The sequence below is a fragment of the Lissotriton helveticus genome, chromosome 12 (assembly GCF_964261635.1).
Source record: "Lissotriton helveticus chromosome 12, aLisHel1.1, whole genome shotgun sequence".
In the NCBI taxonomy this organism is placed as follows: Eukaryota; Metazoa; Chordata; class Amphibia; order Caudata; family Salamandridae; genus Lissotriton; species Lissotriton helveticus.
The window spans coordinates 862,858,232-862,879,418 of NC_136073.1; the positions used below are offsets into that span (position 1 = coordinate 862,858,232).

A 21,187-nucleotide genomic window follows, 5' to 3' on the forward strand; every position below is an offset into this window, starting at 1 on the left:
AAGAACTACCGCCCCATCTCGCTCCTCCCATTCCCTGCAAAAGTCATCGAAAAAGCCGTCAACAATCAGCTCGCCATCTTCCTCGAATCCAACAAAGCCCTCGACCCTTCACAGTCCGGCTTCAGAGCCAAACACAGCACCGAGACCGCCCTAATCACAGCAACTGACGTCATTAGAACTCTACTGGACAACGGAGAAACAGCTGCCCTCATCCTACTTGACTTCTCCGCAGCCTTCGACACAGTCTGTCATAGCACCCTTATACAACGCCTCAGCAACGTCGTAATTCAAAGAAAAGCACTGGACTGGATCATCTCGTTCCTCACTGGAAGAACGCAGAGAGTCCGCCTCCCCCTTTTAGATCAGAGGCTACCAAAGTCATCTGCGGCGTACCACAAGGATCATCACTGAGTTCCACCCTCTTCAACGTATACATGAGTCCCCTCGCATCCATCGCGCGCCAACACAACCTCAACATCATCTCCTACGCAGACGACACCCAGTTGATCCTCTCCCTCACCAAAGACCCAAACACCGCCAAAACCAACCTACACGAAGGGATGAAAGAAGTAGCCGAATGGATGAAGAACAGCTGTTTAAAACTGAACTCGGACAAAACGGAAGTCCTCATCCTAGGATCATCCCCCTCCGCCTGGGACGACTCATGGTGGCCACCGGCCCTGGGAACCGCACCCATACCGACGGACCACGCACGTAACCTGGGCTTCATCCTGGACTCCTCCCTCTCGATGACCAGACAAGTCAACGCCGTCTCATCATCTTGCTTCAACATCCTACGTATTCTCAAAAAAATCTTCCGTTGGATCCCCATCGAAACAAGAAAGACGGTCACCCATGCACTGGTCACAAGCCGACTGGACTACGGAAACACCCTTTACGCCGGAACCACAGCCAAACTACAGAAAAAACTCCAACGCATCCAAAACGCCTCGCCAGACTCATCCTAGACATCCCCCGCCAAGCTCACGTTTCCGGTCACCTGAAAGACCTCCACTGGCTCCCCGTCAACAAGAGAATAACGTTCCGCCTCCTCACCCACGCACACAAAGGCCTATACGACCTAGGACCCGAATGCCTTAACACGCGCCTGTCCTTCTACACCCCCACCCGCCAACTACGATCGTCCAATCAAGCCCTCGCCGCAATTCCACGCATCCAAAAATCCACCATGGGGGGACGATCCTTCTCCTACTTAGCGGCCAAGACCTGGAATTCTCTCCCCACCCACCTCCGCCTTACACAGAACCACCTCTCCTTCAGAAAACCACTAAAAACTTGGATATTCGATAAGTAAAGTACCCCCTCCCTCAAGCGCCTTGAGACCCTCTGGGTGAGTAGTGCGCTATACACATTTTTAAACTTAAACTTACTATATGCAATGCAAAAATCAGGTGCACAAAGCACCAGGAGAAATACCCTAAGGACATAGTACCTGGTATTTTGCCTTCAATCCCAGGTTAGTCCCATTGGAGTGGAAAATAACAGGAAACATTAATTATTGTGCACAACATTTCCCTGCCCCATACTGTTTTTTTACATGTTATTTCCATTACTTGGGACCTGGAGGAAATAACATGTTCAAAAACATAGTCTAAACTCACTTGGCACACAACCTATAGAACAAGTTACTTACCTTCGGTAACGATATATCTGTAAGAAACAGTAGTTAGTATTAGATTCCTTACCTTAGAATATCCCCAGGCGTCAGTCTGGATCCGGAAACTTTTGCGTAGCAGTACCCCTGCGCGTCGGTAGGCGTCGTCTGCAGGCGTCCCCCGCGTCGTCGGCGTCGTGCGTCGTGATGACGTCGCTGGAGTATATAGACGCCGCCTCCGCGCGCTGACGTCAGTTCTTTGCACACAGCTTTTCCGCGCCAGAACACGCAGAGCCATGTGAGAACTAACACTGGTGCCATTTGAAACTAGGGCCCTGAAAGGGATGTCCTTAACCCTAGGTATCAGTTCGCAGAACGGGGAGGATGGGCGGGGCGGTAAGGAATCTAATACTAACTACTGTTTCTTACAGATATATCGTTACCGAAGGTAAGTAACTTGTTCATCTGAAAGAAACAGGTTAGTATTAGATTCCTTACCTTAGAATAGATACCCCAGCAATACCAACCCCGGAGGTGGGTCTGCGAACCAATACAACCTACACCAGAAAGTCCTGGAGGACCGAACGGCCAAAGAAGCCGTCCCTCCGGACTTGACTGTCCAGGCAGTAGTGCCTCGCAAAGGTGTGCAGCGAGGCCCACGTAGCCGCCTGGCAAATGTCCTGCAAGGGGACTCCCCGGCCCAGGGCAGTAGAAGCCGCCGTAGCCCGAGTGGAATGGGCCCTCAGCCCAACAGGAGGCTCCTTCCGAGCCAAAGAGTAGCATGCTTTGATGCACAGGACGACCCACCGAGAGATGGTCCGCTTCTGTACCGCCCTTCCCTTCTTCTCACCCACGTAGCCAACAAACAGTTGGTCATCCACCCGGAACTGGCGTGTGCGATCCATGTAAAATGAAAGCGCACGTTTTGGGTCCAGACGATGGAGCCGCTCTTCATCCTTTGAAGGATGCGGAGGCGGGAAGAAGGAGGGCAAGGTGATGGACTGCCCAATGTGAAAAGCAGAGACTACCTTGGGCAGGAAAGAAGGTCTAGTCCGAAGAACCACCTTATCAGGATGAACAGACAAGAAAGGAGGTTGAATAGAAAGAGCCTGGAGCTCACTCACTCTCCTGGCAGAGGTGATGGCAACCAGGAAGGCTGTCTTTAAAGTGAGAAGACGGAGAGGACAGGAATGAAGGGGCTCAAAGGGAGCGCACATCAGGAAAGTCAGAACCAGGTTCAAGTCCCACTGAGGCATCACGAACGGAGTTGGAGGATACATGTGCGTGATGCCCTTCAAGAATCTTAACACAATAGGGGACTTGAATAAAGATGGCTGATCAGGTAGCCTCAAGAAGGCGGAAAGGGCAGAAAGATAGCCCTTGATAGTGCCCAGAGCAGAGCCCTGCTGGGCAAGGGAAAGGAGGAAGAGGAGAACCTCAGACAGAGGGGCAGAAAGGGGATCCACAGCCTTCGCTGTGCACCATGCCACAAATCCGTTCCACCGGCAGGCGTATACCGACTTTGTGGAGGGACGCCTGGCTGCCAGAATTACATCACAGACTTCAGGAGGCAAGTCAAATGGCCTCAACTGTCGCCGCTCAATCTCCAAGCATGGAGGTGGAGACTTGACAGGTTCGGGTGGAGGACCGTCCCCTGCTGCTGCGACAGAAGGTCCTCCTGAAGAGGCAGGCGGATCGAGGGACCGACTGTCATGCTGAGTAGCTCGGGATACCAGTATCTTCGAGCCCAGTCCGGAGCCACAAGGATAACTTGGGCCCGGTCGCGCCTGATCTTCTTCAGCACTCTGGGCAGAAGTGGTATAGGCGGAAAGGCGTACAACAGACCGCAACTCCACTCGCGCCGAAAGGCGTCGCCGAGCGAGTGCCGTCTTGGAAACTCCAACGCGCAGAACTGATGACATTGCGCGTTCTCTTCTGTGGCGAATAGATCTAACCAAGGCTCTGCCCATTGCTGAAAGAGGCCTCTCGCCACGTCCGAGTTCAGACGCCATTCGTGATCCACCGAGCACCGACGGCTGAGTTCGTCCGCCCTGGCGTTCAGAGAACCTGCCAGGTGTTGAACCGTCAGAGTCACGCCCTGACGTTCCAGCCATTGCCAGAGACGCAGAGCCTCCTGGCAAAGTGTCCACGACCCCACACCGCCCTGTTTGTTGCAGTACCACATGGCGGTGGTGTTGTCCGTGAACACCTGCACTACACTCCCGTTGACAAAGGGGAGGAATGCCTTCAGTGCTAGGCGAATCGCCCGCAGCTCCAACAGGTTGATATGGAGCCGGGACTCCGCCGGAAACCAGATGCCTCTGATCTCCGCCTCTCCCAAGTGGCCACCCCAGCCCTGGAGGGACGCGTCCGTCACAACCACGTGCTCCGGTTGGGGAAGGGAGAGGGATCTGCCTCTGACCCAATCGCGGTCCGTAAGCCACCACTGCAACTGTCTCGCAGTGCCCTCCGAGATCAGGACATGGTCGGATAGGTTGCCCTGATGCTGGGCCCACTGAAACTTCAGGTCCCACTGCAGAGCCCGCATCCGCCACCTGGCGTGATGCACCAGTAGGATGCAGGAGGCCATCAGCCCCAGAAGCCGCAGCGTCAACCTGACCGAAACCCGGGATAACGGCTGAAAGATGGGAATCAGAGCCTGAATATCCCGGACCCGCCGTTCCGGAGGATAAACCCGAAACTGCGCCGAGTCGAGAACCGCTCCGATGAAAAGGAGCTTTTGAGAGGGACACAGGTGTGATTTCGGCACATTGATGGAAAACCCCAGCTCGTGCAGGAGGTCCGCCGTCATCTGAAGGTGGTGGACGACTGTTTGGGGCGAGCCCGCCTTCAACAACCAGTCGTCGAGGTAGGGGAAGACTGAAACCCCTAACCGGCGCAGATGAGCTGCGACCACCGCCATCACTTTCGTGAACACCCGTGGGGCGCTGGTAAGGCCGAATGGGAGCACGATAAACTGAAAGTGCTCGTGGCCTACCGTGAACCGCAGGTAACGCCGGTGGGCCGGCAGGACGGGGATGTGAAAATACGCATCCTGCAAGTCCAACGCTACCATCCAGTCTTGTGGGTCTAGAGCAGCCAAGACCTGAGCCAAAGTCAACATCTTGAACTTCTCCTTCCGGAGGAAGCCGTTGACGTTCCGTAGGTCCAAGATAGGACGCAGGCCTCCTTTGTCCTTCTTGGGCACCAGAAAGTAGTGGGAGTAGCAACCACACCCTACTTCTGGCCCAGGAACGCGCTCGATGGCCCCCTTGGCCAAGAGGGCCGTAACTTCCTCCTGCAGAAGTGCCAAGTGGTCCCCCGACACACGGTGGTTCTGCGGTGGCATGGCTGGAGGAGTGGACTCGAAGGGGAGGGAGTAGCCCCTTCGGATGAGCTGCAGCACCCACCTGTCCGATGTAATCGCGCGCCAGCGGGAGTGGTGATGGTGAACCCTGCCACCCACTGGCGTCACGTGAGCCCGAAAGCTCGGACTAGGAAGGCTTGGATGCAGCAGCGGGGGGAGGTGTGGACTGACCTCGCCGCTGCCCTCTACCGCCACCACGGCGGAAACCACGGCCGCCACCGCGCTGGGGAGCGTTCTGCGGCGCGTGGCTGGCAGCACGTGTGGGACCGCCCCTCCCTTGGCCACGAAAGGGGCGAAACGAACCCGTCTGCTGGCGCTGGGTCGAAAGACCCAAGGACTTGGCCGTGACCCTGGAGTCCTTGAAGCGCTCCAGCGCGTGGTCCGCCTTGTCACCAAACAGGCGACTGCCATCAAATGGCATGTCCATGAGGGCATTTTGGACGTCTGGCGAGAAGTTGGCAGATCTCAGCCAAGCATGGCGACGAATCGCCACCGTCGTGGACATAGCCCGTCCCAGCGAGTCGGTCCTGTCAAGACCACACCGGATCGAGTACCGCGCCGCATCCCGGCCTTCAACCAAGGCCCGGGTGAGCTTGTCCCGCACTTCCTGGGGGCATTGCGGCAAACACTCTTCGACCGTATCCCACAGGGAGTGGGTGTAGCGGCCCAAGAGGCACGCGGTATTACAAGACCGCAGTCCAGCGCTCAAAGAGGAAAAGACCTTTTTACCAAATTGGTCATACCGCTTTGATTCCCGATCGGGCGGAGCCGACGGGAATGCGGACTGTGAAGTGGAGGCCTGGATCACCAGACTCTCCGGGGAGGGATGGGTGGATAGGAAGGCAGGGTCGTCCGAGCACGGACGGTGACGCCTGGCAACATTCCGGTCAACCGGTGCACCGGAAGCGGGCCTGGACCAGGTGCCCAAAAGGACATCCGTCAGGGCCTCATTAAACGGCAGCAGAGGCTCCTGAGGGCATGACTGCGGTTTAAACACTTCGGTCAGAATGTTCGGTTTGACCTTCGCGACGGGGAGCTCAAGGCTCAAGGCCTTGGCAGCCCTCATCAGGACCACCGAATAGGCAGCCCCTGCCTCAGACGCCACAGGGGTCGGGGAGACAAACCCAGGGTTGGGCGACTCGTCCAGACCACTGGCATCACCCAGATCACCTACCCAGTCCACATCATACTGGCAGGCACGGGATAAAGGGTCCTCAGACCCCTCCCAACCCTCTCCATACTCGTCCTCATCGCCGTATTCTGGATCGACGATATAGACTTCGGGGTCAATGGGCCCCATCGGCGCCGGATCCGGCGTCGGACGACGCCGGTCCGACTCCGCGTCAGGAGTCAGAGGGGGAATGGGGGTGGCGCCGCGTGGCGTCGGCGCCGGGGACCCGACGCCGGCCGGAACCGACGGCGGAGTCGCTGCACCGCGCGGAGGCGGTACCACGGGTTGGCCCAAAGGAACCGACGCCGGAGAGGCCGGTAGACCAGCCGGCGACGAACCTGAGGGGCCCAGCGGCGCCGGGGCCGGAGCCACCGGCGGCGTCGGAGCAGGAGCACCCGAACCGCTCGGGCCCCCAGACGGGACCAACGGGCCCACAGGCGCCGTAGGCCTCGCCGGAGGAGACCTCGCCCTCATGGCCTGGAGGAACTCCTCGATCTCCTCGCGCGACGCGCCTTCCCCAGGGACCGACGGGTATGGGGCAGACGGCGTCGGCGACCCACGCGGGGCCGCGGGGGTGGGGCCACCCGAGCCCCCGGCCGCATCACGCGGGCGTCGGGGGGAGTCGGGGGTGCGATGACGACGCCCCGACTTCTTACGCTTACCTGACGAACCGGAGGAATGGTGGCGACTCCCGGAGCGCTCATGGCGGCTCCGCGATCGTTCCCTCGACCGCTCCCTCGACCTCCGACCGGACCGGGACCGCTCTCGACGCGGGGCCGACACTCGGAGCTCGAGAAGCTTGCGGGACCGCTCCCGCCTAGCTTTCCCAGTCAAGGCCCGACAGTCGACGCAGGACTCCACGTCGTGGTCCGCGCCCAGACACCGGAGGCAGAGTCGATGGTGGTCGGTGACCGACATCAGGCGGTCGCACTCGTCGCAACTCTTGAAACCGGGCATCCTACCGGCACCGTAGAAGATTAATTAGTTAACAAAACACTTGGTCAAAAGACCGGAGTACTGCTCTTCGGATCTGCGCTAACTGGCGCGGAAAAAAGAAGAACTGACGTCAGCGCGCGGAGGCGGCGTCTATATACTCCAGCGACGTCATCACGGCGCACGACGCCGACGACGCGGAGCCGCAGGGGACGCCTGCAGACGACGCCTACCGACGCGCAGGGGTACTGCTACGCAAAAGTTTCCGGATCCAGACTGACGCCTGGGGATATTCTAAGGTAAGGAATCTAATACTAACCTGTTTCTTTCAGATGTAGAGACAATGTGTAAAACTGGGCGTAAATTGTGCTTGAAGCCAGTCATACATTTTTTTGTGACACCGAAGCTGTTAAACATGTGCGACTATGATGAGTGCCTGCCCTCAGGAAAGAGATGTGTGTGTGTGTGTTATCGTTATTCTAATGTAAATTATGTGTTCGAGGCATGTGGGCTGCTAAATTCATATCTTAGCATTAGATCGCCGCCTAGTGTTGGGCTCGGATGATCGCACATTGTTGTCCTGGAAGAGTCTTCGAAGTATCCTGAGATAGGTGGCTCCTCCCCTGGACTACAGTGCGCATGGGCATCGGCTCCATCCCCAGATTGTTTTTTTCCGCCATTGGGTTCGGATGTGGTCTCGACGTCTTACTGTCGGAACCAAGAAAAACTAACTTTTAGCGGCCAAAAGGCCTCGATTTTCTTGCGTCGGTATTGTCTGCGCACGGTCTCGAGTCTTCCGTCTCTTGGAGCCGGAATAAGCGGAGTTTTCTTCGCTCTCGGAACTTTGAGGCCTTCTCATCGCGACACGACTGCAAAACTTTTCGGACATGGAGCGGAGCCCGTTTAAGTACTGCCCGCTCTGTGGGTCCAAGTACGCACACATCGATCTACACCCCGTGTGTAACAAATGCCTTTCGCCTGACCACGACGACGGCAAGTGCAAGTTGTGTGCACAGTTCCGCTCAAAGGAGACTCTCAAGCTTCGGCGCGCGGTGCGCATGGAAGCTAAACAAGCGGCCCCGGATCCGGAGAACATCTTCGGCGACCAGGACGAAGAGGACCAGGGTCATCATCTCCAAATCTCCCCACCCGAGACGGAGGTCGAGGCGGATCCGAGAGACGACGACGGAGTCGCGGGTCAAGGCCTTGAATACGTCGACGAGGTAGGAGACGACGATGAGATTTATGGGGCAGCGGCAGACAGCTCGGGGGACGAGCTCTGCCCCGAAGGTTACGAGGATACCGACCGGGACACGGGATCGCCTGTCGGCCTTACCCAAGACCCGTTGCCGCAAGCCACAGCCCCGCCTTCGGGCCCGGCCACGGACTTACTTGCTGAGCAGACTGTTTCGAAACCGAAACCATCGGGATCGACAACACCTAAAATGGCCGACCCGAAAACGAAACCGAAACTTAAGGACTCGAGTGTCCCTAAGATGGCTGCCGTGCCGGTGAAAACGACGGTGCCCGCTACCCCATCGACTCCGTCGACCTCCGGTCCGCAGAAGTCGAAGAAGTCCGTCGATTCCGATGCTGCAAAATCGAAACCGACGCCAGAGGAGGGGTCCTCCAAAAAAGATGGTCGGCACGGGTCAGCGGCTACGACGCCGTCCAAGCCCGCCAAAGTCGGCTCCAAGGAGGCTACGCAGGCACACGGAAAGAAGTCTGCGCCCCGAACACAGGAATCGGAGGCGGTAAAGACAGGATCCGCGCCCAAAGCGCACAAGGCCCACAAGGACGTCGGATCCGAGGGAAAGATAAGACCATCCTCGTCAGCGCCGAAACAAACTGTGAGTGAGCCGTCCCTCATAGCCGAATCACTGCAAAGAATCAGGGAGAAGGCCTTTGCCCCGTCGGCTCCGATACCATCGCCGCAGCCGCAAAAGGACACTCCAGCGAAGCCCTCTGGGAAACTTCTCTTTATTTTGCCGCCGAAGGAGGCGCCGAAAGCATTTTCAACCAAATCGGCACCGAAAAAGGTGATTTCTTCACCGACTGGCCCCCTTCCACGTCGGGTACTCGAATCAGAGGACGATTCAGAGCATTTCATCGACGCTGACACAGGCACACTGACCCTCTATAAGAGGAAAATCACTTCGGAGCCAGTGGACTCCTATGTCATCCCACTAAAGAAGAAGAGGGTGCCCCTTGACGCCTCAGGCCTCACGGAACCAATCCAGCCTCCTCCGAGACGGAGCCCTACTCCCTCCCCAGAACACTCTGCGGGTGAGGGGTATGATGAAGACGAGCAGTACAATTTCCCTATCAATGAACCTGATGCACAACCGGATTCCTATGATGACACTGGTGACCAGAACACCCAGGGTGTGGGGCAGGACCCGCAGCTTTTTAATGCACGTGCATCCCCGACTGAGGATTCAGCAGGTTTTCATGCACTACTCGAAAGGGCGGCAGCCAATCATGATGTGGACATGCATGCCGACCCGGTTGAGGAAGACTTCCTTTTCGACACTTTTTCAGTCTCTGAAAGGACAGTAAAGACACTGCCTATGCTTAAAGGAGTCCTCAAGCATGCTGGGGACATATTTAAGGAGCCTACAAGAGCGAGAGTGGTCAACCCTCGCATTGAAAAAAAGTACAGACCTGCACCTGCGGACCCCGCATACATCCGGGGACAATTGCCACTGGACTCTCTTGTGGTCGCCAATGCCAGGAAACGTGCCAACTTCCAGACAACGGGTGAAGCTCCTCCCCCGGATAAGGAGTCCAAAGTGCTAGAGGCAGGGGGCAAAAGAGTAGCTGCACAGGCATCAAACTTTTGGCGCATCGCCAATACACAGGCACTCTTGGCGCGTTACGATAGGGCGCACTACGACACCCTAGAACAGATTGTACAACACCTGCCTCCACAGTTCCAAGAAGCCACCCACCTGCTCATTGAGGAAGGAAAGCTAATCTCAAACGCAGCCATCAAGTGTGCACTTGACGCTGCGGACACAGCTGCTAGAGCTATCAACACTAGCGTTATGCTGAGACGACAAGCGTGGCTCCGCATCTCAGGGTTTAAACCGGATATTCAGACAACAATCCTTAATCAGCCAGTCAATCCTGATAGTCTGTTTGGTCCAGATGTTGACACCACCCTAGAGAAAATAAAGAAGGACACAGAAACTGCTAAGTCCATGGGGGCCCTGCAGTCACAACAGTTTCGAGGCAGCAATTTTCGTCGCTCAGGTGCACGTGGAGTCACCAGAGGACAAATGGGTCAACAATCCCAGTTCTCTAAAGGTGGGGCACAATCCTCGTTCACAAAACAGAACAAGGGAGGTTACAGAAATAACAGCAACAGAGGTCGCGGCAGAGGAAACAACAGCTCCCGCTCCTCTGCTCCAGCCAAACAGTGACTCTCTGTCACTGCCCCCCGACCACCTAACACCTGTCGGGGGGAGACTACAGCAGTTCCTGCCCGTCTGGAGAAACATCACCACAGACAGGTGGGTGCGACAACTAGTCCAGTATGGTTATTGCCTAGAGTTGAGGTCCACTCCACCCAACATCCCGCCAAGGCAAAGGCCTATGTCCGCAGAGCACTTGCTCTTATTGCAGCAGGAAGTAGTGGTGATGCTGCAAAAGGGAGCAATCGAGCTCGTGCCGGTGGGAGAGGAGGGCACAGGGGTTTATTCCCTGTACTTCCTTATTCCAAAGAAGGATGGATCTCTCAGACCCATTCTAGATCTACGTCCCCTCAACCTGTACATACTATCAGAACATTTCCACATGCTTACACTGCAACAGATTCTTCCATTGCTAAACCAGGGAGATTTCTTAGCAACCTTAGATCTCAAGGATGCTTATTTCCACATTCCACTACACCCGTCACACAGGAAATACCTCAGGTTCACTATTCAAGGCAGGCACTACCAGTTCAAGGTCCTACCCTTCGGAGTCACCACAGCCCCGAGGGTGTTCACCAAGTGTCTGGCGACAGTAGCGGCGCACCTCAGGAGGCAGAACATCCATGTCTACCCCTACCTAGACGACTGGCTCGTGCAAGCCAAGTCAGAGCAACAGTGCGCCGCAGACATGTCGACTACAATTCACCTTCTTCACGATCTGGGTTTCTCCCTGAACTACCCAAAATCGCATCTTCAGCCGGCACATGTCCGGCAGTTCCTAGGTGCGACGATCAACACCCTGACGGCCATGGCTCAGCCAAACCAAGTCAGGATAGACAGCATGCAGGCTCTGATCCAAAGGTTCAGGCCACAACACTCGCTTCCAGCGAGAGTGTTCATGCAGTTGATAGGCATGATGGCCTCCTGCATCTTCATAGTCCCTCGCGCACGGCTACATATGCGCCCGCTCCAGGAGTGCTTAGCGAATCAGTGGACACAGGCTCGTGGGCAATTGACAGACCTAGTGTTGGTTACCAGTCGGGCGTACGACTCTCTGCATTGGTGGACTCCACACAACCTTTGCAAGGGCCGACTGTTCCAAGAGCCTGTGCCGCAGATTGTCCTGACAACGGACGCATCTCTCCAGGGATGGGGAGCTCATGTGCTCACTTACACAGTGCAGGGACTATGGACGACGCAGCAACAGAAGATGCACATCCACTATCTGGAACTGATGGCAATCTTCATGGCGCTCAAGTCCTTCATTGTACATCTGTGCAACAAAGTCGTGCTAGTCCGGACGGACAACATGACCGCGATGTACTACATTCAAAAGCAGGGAGGCACCCACTCGCCACAGCTGTCTCATCTGGCTCAGAGCATGTGGAAGTGGGCCATTCAGAGGAACATTTTCCTCATGGCAGAACACCTCCCAGGAAAGGACAACCAGATGGCGGATCTGCTCAGCAGGTACAGCCATCAAATGCACGAGTGGGAGTTACACCCATCTGTCCTCCACCCGTACTTCCAGCAGTGGGGTCATCCGGAGATAGACCTGTTTGCCACAAAAGAGAACGCAAAATGCCAACACTTTGCCGCCAGGTTCCCTCACCCACAGTCGCAGGGGAATGCGATATGGATGAACTGGTCAGGCAAATTTGCGTACGCTTTTCCGCCAGCCCCTCTAATACCGCTGGTCGCAAGAAAGCTAAGGCAGCACGAGATGACTCTCATCCTAGTTGCTCCAACGTGGGCGCGCCAGGCCTGGTACACCACGTTCCTCGAACTCTCAGTGGTGCCGCATCAAAGACTGCGCCTCACGCCCAGTCTTTTGACGCAGAACCATGGAGAAATTCAGCATCCAGATCCGCAACAGCTCAACCTGGCGATCTGGCTCCTGAAGTCCTAGAGTTTGGATACCTTAACCTACCTCCGGAATGCATGAACATCATCAAGGAGGCGAGGAAACCAACTACTAGAGCATGCTATGCTGCAAAGTGGAAGCGTTTTGTCATTTACTGTACAGCCAATGACATCAACCCGCTAGATGCATCTATCCCCAACATTATCTGCTATCTGTTGCATCTTTACAAGTGCAATCTAGCGTACACTTCCATTCGGATACATCTATCCGCCATAGCGGCTTATCTCCAGAACAGGCAGCACCTCTCTATCTTCAGAGTGCCCGCCATTAAAGCCTTCCTTGAAGGTCTGAAACGAGTCATTCCCCCAAGAACACCGCCAGCTCCGGTGTGGAACCTCAATGTCGTTCTCACCAGACTGATGGGACCACCATTTGAGCCACTGCACTCGTGTGAACTCCAGTTCCTTACGTGGAAAGTAGCTTTCCTTGTAGCTATTACGTCTCTGAGGCGTGTCAGTGAGCTGCAGGCGCTCACAATCCAAGAGCCATTCATTCAAATTCATCCAAATAGGGTAGTGCTACGCACAAACCCCAAATTCCTTCCGAAGGTGGTGTCACAGTTTCATCTAAACCAAACTATTGACTTGCCAGCATTCTTTCAAAACCCGCAAACGGTGGCGGAAAGAATGCTCCATACCTTAGATGTACGGAGGGCGTTGATGTACTACATAGACAGAACACAACCCTTTAGAAAAACAAAACAACTCTTTGTTGCCTTCGCACCACAACACAAAGGCAACCTGATTTCCAAAGCAGGGATAGCCAGATGGATTGTTAAGTGCATCCAGATATGTTATCAAAAAGCCAAGCGCACTTTAACAATACCCCCCAGAGCGCACTCCACACGCAAACTGGGGGCATCCATGGCTTTCCTAGGGAACATTCCTTTAGAGGATATTTGCAGAGCAGCCACGTGGGTTACACCACATACCTTTACAAAACACTACTGTGTTGATGTGCATTCCAAGCAGCAAGCTGCTGTAGGACAGGCTGTTCTGAAGACACTTTTTCAGGTTTCTGCAGCTGGCACGGGCAACCGCCGCTGATGGAGGGACTGCTATGTATTCTATGCTAAGATATGAATTTAGCAGCCCACATGCCTCGAACTGAATATGCTACTTACCAGTATGCATCTGTTCTTGGCATGTAGGGCTGCTAACATTCATATCGCCCGCCCTCCTCCCCGGTGCCTGTCGCAGCTGCAGATATACTATTGTATTTATTCATTAGCATGGACATCCTTTACACTTTTCACTCCATCTTCTGCCACAATGGCGAAAAACAATCTGGGGATGGAGCCGATGCCCATGCGCACTGTAGTCCAGGGGAGGAGCCACCTATCTCAGGATACTTCGAAGACTCTTCCAGGACAACAATGTGCGATCATCCGAGCCCAACACTAGGCGGCGATCTAATGCTAAGATATGAATGTTAGCAGCCCTACATGCCAAGAACAGATGCATACTGGTAAGTAGCATATTCATTAAATGACATAAACCATGTCTAAAATAGTGAGTCTGGCCTTTTCAGGGTCTGAAACCCATGTTTTCTTTTATAGCACAAGAATAAAATAATAAGCATTTTGCTTCAATAAAGATTAAGCTAGTTGACACAGAGCCAGGTACCAGCCTGCAGAGAAAGAATCAATAAGAGGAACTGTATTCATAATGCATTCAAGTGTATCCTGAGCTCTTAGGACTTTTTTCTCTCTTCTTTATAGGATTCAGAGTCACTTTCTAGAACGATGGGAGTTATTTGTGAGAATGTGATGTTTCAAGATTTCGATAGCATTTCTAAATCTTACCTTTGACAGACCCTCCAGGATATAGCGGCATGGATTAGCAAATTTAGCGGCACAAAAATGGAAATTTAGCGGCACAAATATGGAAATTTAGCGGCATTTTAGAGCATTTTATTTGGCTTTTTTTCCTACAACAAACACAGATATCTGTGTGTATTGGTCCCTGGTGTGTCTGTGGTCTGTGTGTGTTAGTCTCTGGTGTGTTTGTGGTCTGTGTGTGTTGTTCCCAGTGTGTTTGTGGTCTGTGTGTGCTGGGCTCCAGTGTGTTTTTGGTCTGTGTATGTTGGTCCCTGGTGTGTTTGTGGTCTTTGTGTGTTGGTTGCTGGTGTGTTTGTGGTCTGTGTCTGTTGTTTCCAGTGTGTTGGTCTGTAGTGCGTTGACGCCTGTGCCGCCGGGCACTGATGTTTTCCTCTTGTCCTTGAACTATCTGACGCTGCTGCTGTCTGTGGACTCTGAAGTCCCCCCTAGGACCTTCAGGGTCCCGGGCAGTGCACGTCTCCAGACAAGGGCCAGTCCGGAAGCCAAGAGAGTGAAGGAAGCCCCCAGAAGGGCTGGGGCAGAGTCAGGCTTCCGGCAGGGACGGATCCCCTGATCTGCAGCTGCATTAAATGTTCCTGTAATTACAGACACAGCTTTCTTTGAAAGAGCCATCAGTGACAGCACTCCTCCCCCCCCCCCCCACACACACACAGGTCGGATGCTCTCCTTGGAGCCTCCAAGTTACAAGAGCCTCTCTCTCCCCTCGATCGTGGAATCAGCAGGTCAGGTAAGTACATATAAAATAAGCAGCACGACTGGAATCATGCGATTGTGCGGGTGCAGCGTTTTTCGCATAATTATAGATTTGCACCATTTGCAACATAATGCATCATCTGCTGCATAATCTGCAGATTTTGTCAAAAGAATAGAGTAGCCGCATACTGATTCCAGCTTTATTTCTGCTTAGCCTACAAAGTTCCTGATATGATGCTATGGAGTTATGCACAGCCTATTATTTCTACCTGTTTTAGTTCCGGTTTAACTAAAAAGCCAGCAGTCTGGATCTCTATATTTCGGGGGCACTTTTGTAAAAATCCCGCCATTTTTACAAAACTGGCGATTTTGCGGGCACTTTTGTAAAAATCGCGGAATTTTTACAAAAGTGCCGATTTCGCGGCAAATCGCGATATCCTGGAGGGTCTGCTTTGAGAGCAAATGGCTACACAGGAGAAGGGGGGAATAAATGCATCATAGCAAGGGGTGGATTAATGAAGAGGGAAAGAACCGCTTCTTTTCTAATTTACACTCAGCTGGGTCAATGGGGACGGCAGTCTTTTATTTCTTAACCTTAGATCCACTTACTGATATATTCGCGTTATGTGATTTGCGCCTTATTTCAAAGGACAGTTAAAAATCTCTTAGACTACAAAATATCTAGACTGCTTCTCTGTGCACTTACTTGCTGTTCATTCACGGAATGTTAATTGACTTTTTCTAGGTATATAAATCAATGATCGTAGTTTTCTTTTGCTACTGGAGACTTTAATTGCTACCCATACAAAATCCACTGTCATTGGTATGGCAGTTTTCATCTAAGCACAAGCCGTCATGCACGTTTATCTTTTACCTGGTCCCCAGGTGCCATTTTAGTTGGAGCAAATCGCTAGTCTACCTTCACTAAGATCTTGCTAAAGTCTATCTGCAATCATAGCTTTCTTTGACTGGCTGGCCTTTTGTTGTGTGTGAGAGAACTCTTGTAAGGCCAGTATTTTACAGTTTTATTATTTGTAGGCTTAGACAGGCTCTGTTGGATAGACCCGGTAATAGCCACTTTGCATACTGTGAGAGACCCCCTGTAAGGGCATTATTTTACAGTTGTATTATTTGTAGGCTTAGGCAGACTCTGTTGGATAGACCTGGTAATATCCACTTTCATACTACTCCTATATTGTAGCTCCAATTCTCATTAATTCTCTGGTGGTCTTGATTTTCATGCAACATTTGCTAACATTGTTTTGCATTCCTACATGGTTGTGTTTCAGTGTGCTTTAATTACTTCTGCTTTCTTGTAACAGAGTATTTCCTGGAAGTGGCTGTTTGGAGCAACTGCTGTCGCAATTGGAGGTGTGGCTTTGTCCGTAATTATCGCTGCAAGAAATTAGCTCCTTAGGAGGGTTGCCGAACGGACCAAAGCCATTGTTTGGGACTACAGCGCGACCAACTCAGCGAAGCTTGCAGTCCATAGTAGATTCTTCAGCGTATGCTCTTGGTGTTGAGACTCTTGTTTGGCTAGGCGTGCAAATAGGTGGGAACACTGATTGAGTTGAGGAAACATTTCCAAAGTTGCCTCCTTTTGAAACAATCTGTAAAAGAATAAGTCTCAATGAACACAACTGTGAATTACTTGGTACTTTATGTGTAATCTATAGTAAACACATTGTTTCCTCTGAAGGTAAATGCCTTCAGGTGGGGCTTGTAAAGAGGAGAGTTGCTAACTAATGGATGGTAGAATGTGTTTTAAATTTATATTTATTTGGTTAGCTGTAAAATGTTAAGCCTATCTGGCCAAATGAGCACCTTGAGTTTCTTGCAGTTTAGTCACATGTATAGGAAGACAAGAATTTACTGCAATAAAACAAACTTTAAAGTGCGCCCCCAAGAAAGTTGGGTATTCTGATTTTTCAAAATGATTCTGTTCCAAAAGTGTTTTTCGAGGACCAGCTCATATATAATGACAGGATGTAATGTTATCTGCTAATTATACCTCTACAGGCAATGGGTAATAGCAAGTGTATAAAAATATGGATAATTCTAAGTGATGTATGTTTCGCTCTTTGAAAGTGTCGCTTGTGGTACAGTTATGTGCTGTTTCTTAATCTTTCCACCTACATAATTGTATGCAGCAAACCTATTTCATGCCTTTTTGTCTGGACATACATTTGTTGCGCACATTGACGCCTTATGCAATGTGACCACAACAAATAATTTTGAGGACCAAAACAAACTTGTGTCCAAGACCTATTTCAACTAAAAAAATGATCTTTATATGTAAACCCAAGGACAGTGCAGTCTTCTTCTGCAAAGTACTTTGTCTGTCCAGGGATTGCATTGTCGAGTGCAAAGCAGATTAGTTAACAAGCATTGTGCTTAATTTTATTTTTGCAGAAAGGAGACTTAAACATTGTTGGTTATTTCAAAGTAGTATCTGACTGTGTCACTATGTATTCTCCCTACTCAAGCTGCCACATTCTTCTGTACATTCTGCTGCTGTTTCCCCCCCCCCCGCTTAATAGATATATATCCTTATAAAAAGAAACCAAGGCTTTCGTCAGTAACCAAACTACAACTTTAGAAATAAATAAATGTTAATTTATACATTGTAGTTTCCTTTGTGCATGGGCTGATGCCATGGTCCATCTCCATACTTGGTCAGCCGTTCTAGAATGCTTTTACCTGTACCCATTAGGTCTATATTTTTAGAAAGAAATTCAAAAATAATGGGCTATGCTAATAACCTCTAGAAGTGGCCACAAAATAAGACGCCTTAGATATAAGAGTGTTCTGAAAATCACATAATCTAAAATAATAATTATAGTTAAAAGGAAGAGGGGGGGGAAAGAAAATCTTGCTGGAAACCTTTAAAAATGTTCCCAATCAACCATGTAGTGCGTACTTTATAGTGAGATGTAATATATTTTAATTTAGAGTTATTTGGACTCTCTAACATTCAGCAAATTGAATTTTGGAGTTTATATTCAGCAAACTACTTAAGTGAAATATATTTTGATAATAATTTTCCTGTAATTATCCTCCACCTTGGCACTTTGATAGGTCCACATGCTTGCACCTTCTGCTACATGGTCAAATATTTCCAATTACAGATTGTAACAAATGGCAAAAATGTATTGGCAGCAGAGGGGATATTTATTCTAAATCCATAACACAGTAACAACCATTATTCTCACCAATATAAGAGCAGTGCAATAAAGGCACAGTTAGATGGTTAATTTCACTTGTATTTTTTTATACAGTGAGGTAAGCGTAATGTCTGGTGAGTGGTGTAATTGCAAGTAAGTTGAGTACTCAGTTGCTAATTTATTGTAAAATAACCCCAATTATCTCATAAATTTGACCAAATTGTAAAAATGGTAGAACTTTTCTGCAATTTAGTGGAATTTAGACTCTCATTAATATGAATAAATACTTATGTACTTATAGTTTTGAACTAAAGGTCTACTTACGTGATCTTGGAAAGAGCATTTGTTTTTATTGTTTGTGTAGTTGCATCTTGTGATTTGTACAACAGGATATCTATGTGCATTAATGTTTGAAAAAATAAATCTTAGAAATACCCTATACTGTAATATTCACTACCCTGACCATGTAGTAGGCGTTATTTTCAAACATGATTGCTAATGGCACTTGCCTATACTAGCACACATTTAACATGATTGTAGCCTCCCTTCTACTTCTGCATATGTACTTTCCACTGCATTTACCCTAGTTATGTCTGTCATGTCATTAGTGAAATGCTCGTCAATGGTGAGTTGTAATCCTTGGTATATTTATACACCTCTCCTTGGAAGCATAAATTGAACCTTTGCCTTCTTTAATAGATGGCAAATATTTTACAATAAAAAAGTGATTCCACAAATCTAGTGAGCAGAGTGCTGAAAGCTGAAAAAAGCACTTTACATTCAAAGAGCAAATGGTAGTGAATAATACTGTTCACTCATACTTACAATTTACCCCTTTATAGTTATAGCTATAGTACTTGAAATATACATGTTTGGTCTGTCTGGAAAGTTTTACAATCTCATACAAATAACTGAAAGAGTTGTGTAGTTGTAGGGAGTGAATTATTTGGGGGTGCTTGGGATGCTTATATGACTGCTGTTTTTGTAGAGCTATCCTCTCATCTTCATTCATCTCCCCCATTCTTCCTAAACTACTTGAGTATTTCTGGCCTAAATGCTTGTAGACATGCCTACTTCCATGCTAGTTTTCCCAATACCTACAATGGAACAGGTTATTAGGCCTATAGCTTCAGTGTCTCTTTTCAGTGATATGAAATTGTAGCAGGTTTTCTTTCTTTTTAAGCATTTTTTATGAGCTATGGATCCTGCACGCCACAACAATTTCAGAAGACCTATTTCTGGAAACAAGTTCATAGCCAACTTTCAGATTGCTGTCCGCTTTGCCTGCACCTGTAGGGTCAAATTGAATTTTGGTTTAATTGCATGACTTCGGTCACTAACTCATTTATATAACATGTTTTTGGATTTACTTTTGACATTTAATAGACCATAAAGCAAAGGGTCTGCAATCAGCCTCTTCCCCAAAACAAACATATAGATTTTCTGTTTGCTAAATTAATTGCAACGTTGAATACAATGCTTTGTCCAAAGAGATGGATACAAGGTATATCAACCTTTACGTGGCAGTGTGCTTTGTGTTTTTTTTAAGTCCATCGTTTTGCCTGGTTACTTGGTTGTATGCAAATCATTGCAATCAAAGCAATTCCAGAGAAAATACAAAGGGTCTAACATTATTACAATTGCCATTTCTTTCTATCTTCTCTTAAAGCACCCTTATGAAGTAAGTTCTTACCTAATTCCTATTTTTCATAGTGAGAACTGAAGCCAATGGGTGGGCATTTTCCTCTTGTATAACTTAACTTATACTGTGTTTCCATTTGTTCAGTTAATTCCAGTCATCCCTGCTTTTGTATTAGTGTAGGAATAAAAAACTAAAACCGACCAAATGATTGACCCCTTTCTTGCCAAAGGGATGATTTCCCAAAAGAAAAGCCCCCTTTTTTCAGTCACTTCTGTTGCTCAAAATCGACACTTAGACTAACATAAAAATACAGAATTATGTCTATATATGTGTGGCATCAGAGAAAGGTTTAAATTTGCAGCTGTGCAGAATTATATTTCTTTTCTGTTCCCCATCCAATGCGATAGATAAGACCCAAAGTGCATGTAACAGAGGAGCTACATACCTGTATGCGATAATAATGCTTGATCTGACTCAATGAATTCTTAATATAAGCAAGAAAATTATACAGATGCAGAGCTTCTCATATTTAAAGAAAATGTTTCCTCATATCCATTTTAAAAATATATTTTGCTGTGTATCCCTCTGCAGTCAAGAAATAGATTTTTTTTTACCTATGTCAATTGGAAGAGAGTCTGCATCTCCTCTACAAATGTTTTGAAAGGAAAATGCAGAGATGCAACTGATAATATAAATACATGTACATAACTCTAGGATATGTCCTATGTCTTTCATTGCTTCTCATTATATTCACTCCAAAAGATCTCAGTAAAACTCCAGAAACATCACAAAAATATTTCCTCAAGGAATTTATGTAAGTGTTTTTACAGTAAGTATAAAAATGCATCTGTGCCCTGGACGTTCATAACTTGGCCGTCATTATGAAGGTATCTTTGTAGTACAAGAGAATCATACGCAAAATGTATTATAACATTGGAATGCAAACATGATGGGTTATCATTTTAACAAAAAACTACTCGTATGCATATGACACATCTGAATAGTCAAATATATCATATTTGAAAATCCTGAATATAAATCATAGTAATCAGAACAGAGGTTTCCTGCCTGTGTGTTTTATTTTTTAGATGTAGATGCTTAATGATCAGGACTCTTGACTAAGGGTTGAAGTATTTGTGACAGTAATTCAAGTTCTCACAAATAAAGCTAGTAGTTGCCCACAAGATTAACAGTCTGTTAAAAGATGTGTCCTTTAGAGTGCTTTGGTAAATGCTATTAGGAGTGTGTAAACAGTGATTACTATAGAGCACTTAGGAACTCATGCAGCCCTAATCTGAATTGTTTGGGTTGTTTAAATGTCTCTTCTCACAGTTGTTGTGTTTGATTTTCCTGGCACGTAATGTTTGGAGTCACGTCAGCAGAGAACATTTAGATGTAGACGTTTATGGTTTAATATCTGAA

General features: G+C 49.4%; 1 protein-coding gene across 1 annotated transcript in view; it reads left to right on the forward strand.

The window, feature by feature from the left end:
* FKBP8 (FKBP prolyl isomerase 8) overlaps window positions 1-18,560 on the forward strand; it is an 80,588-nt gene extending 62,028 nt beyond the window's left edge. The window contains exon 9 of the mRNA XM_078670329.1: window positions 16,282-18,560. Within this exon, the coding sequence (XP_078526455.1) occupies window positions 16,282-16,368 (87 nt within the window). The 3' untranslated portion in view covers window positions 16,369-18,560. The remainder of the gene's footprint in view (window positions 1-16,281) is intronic.
* Window positions 18,561-21,187: the final 2,627 nt, after the last annotated feature.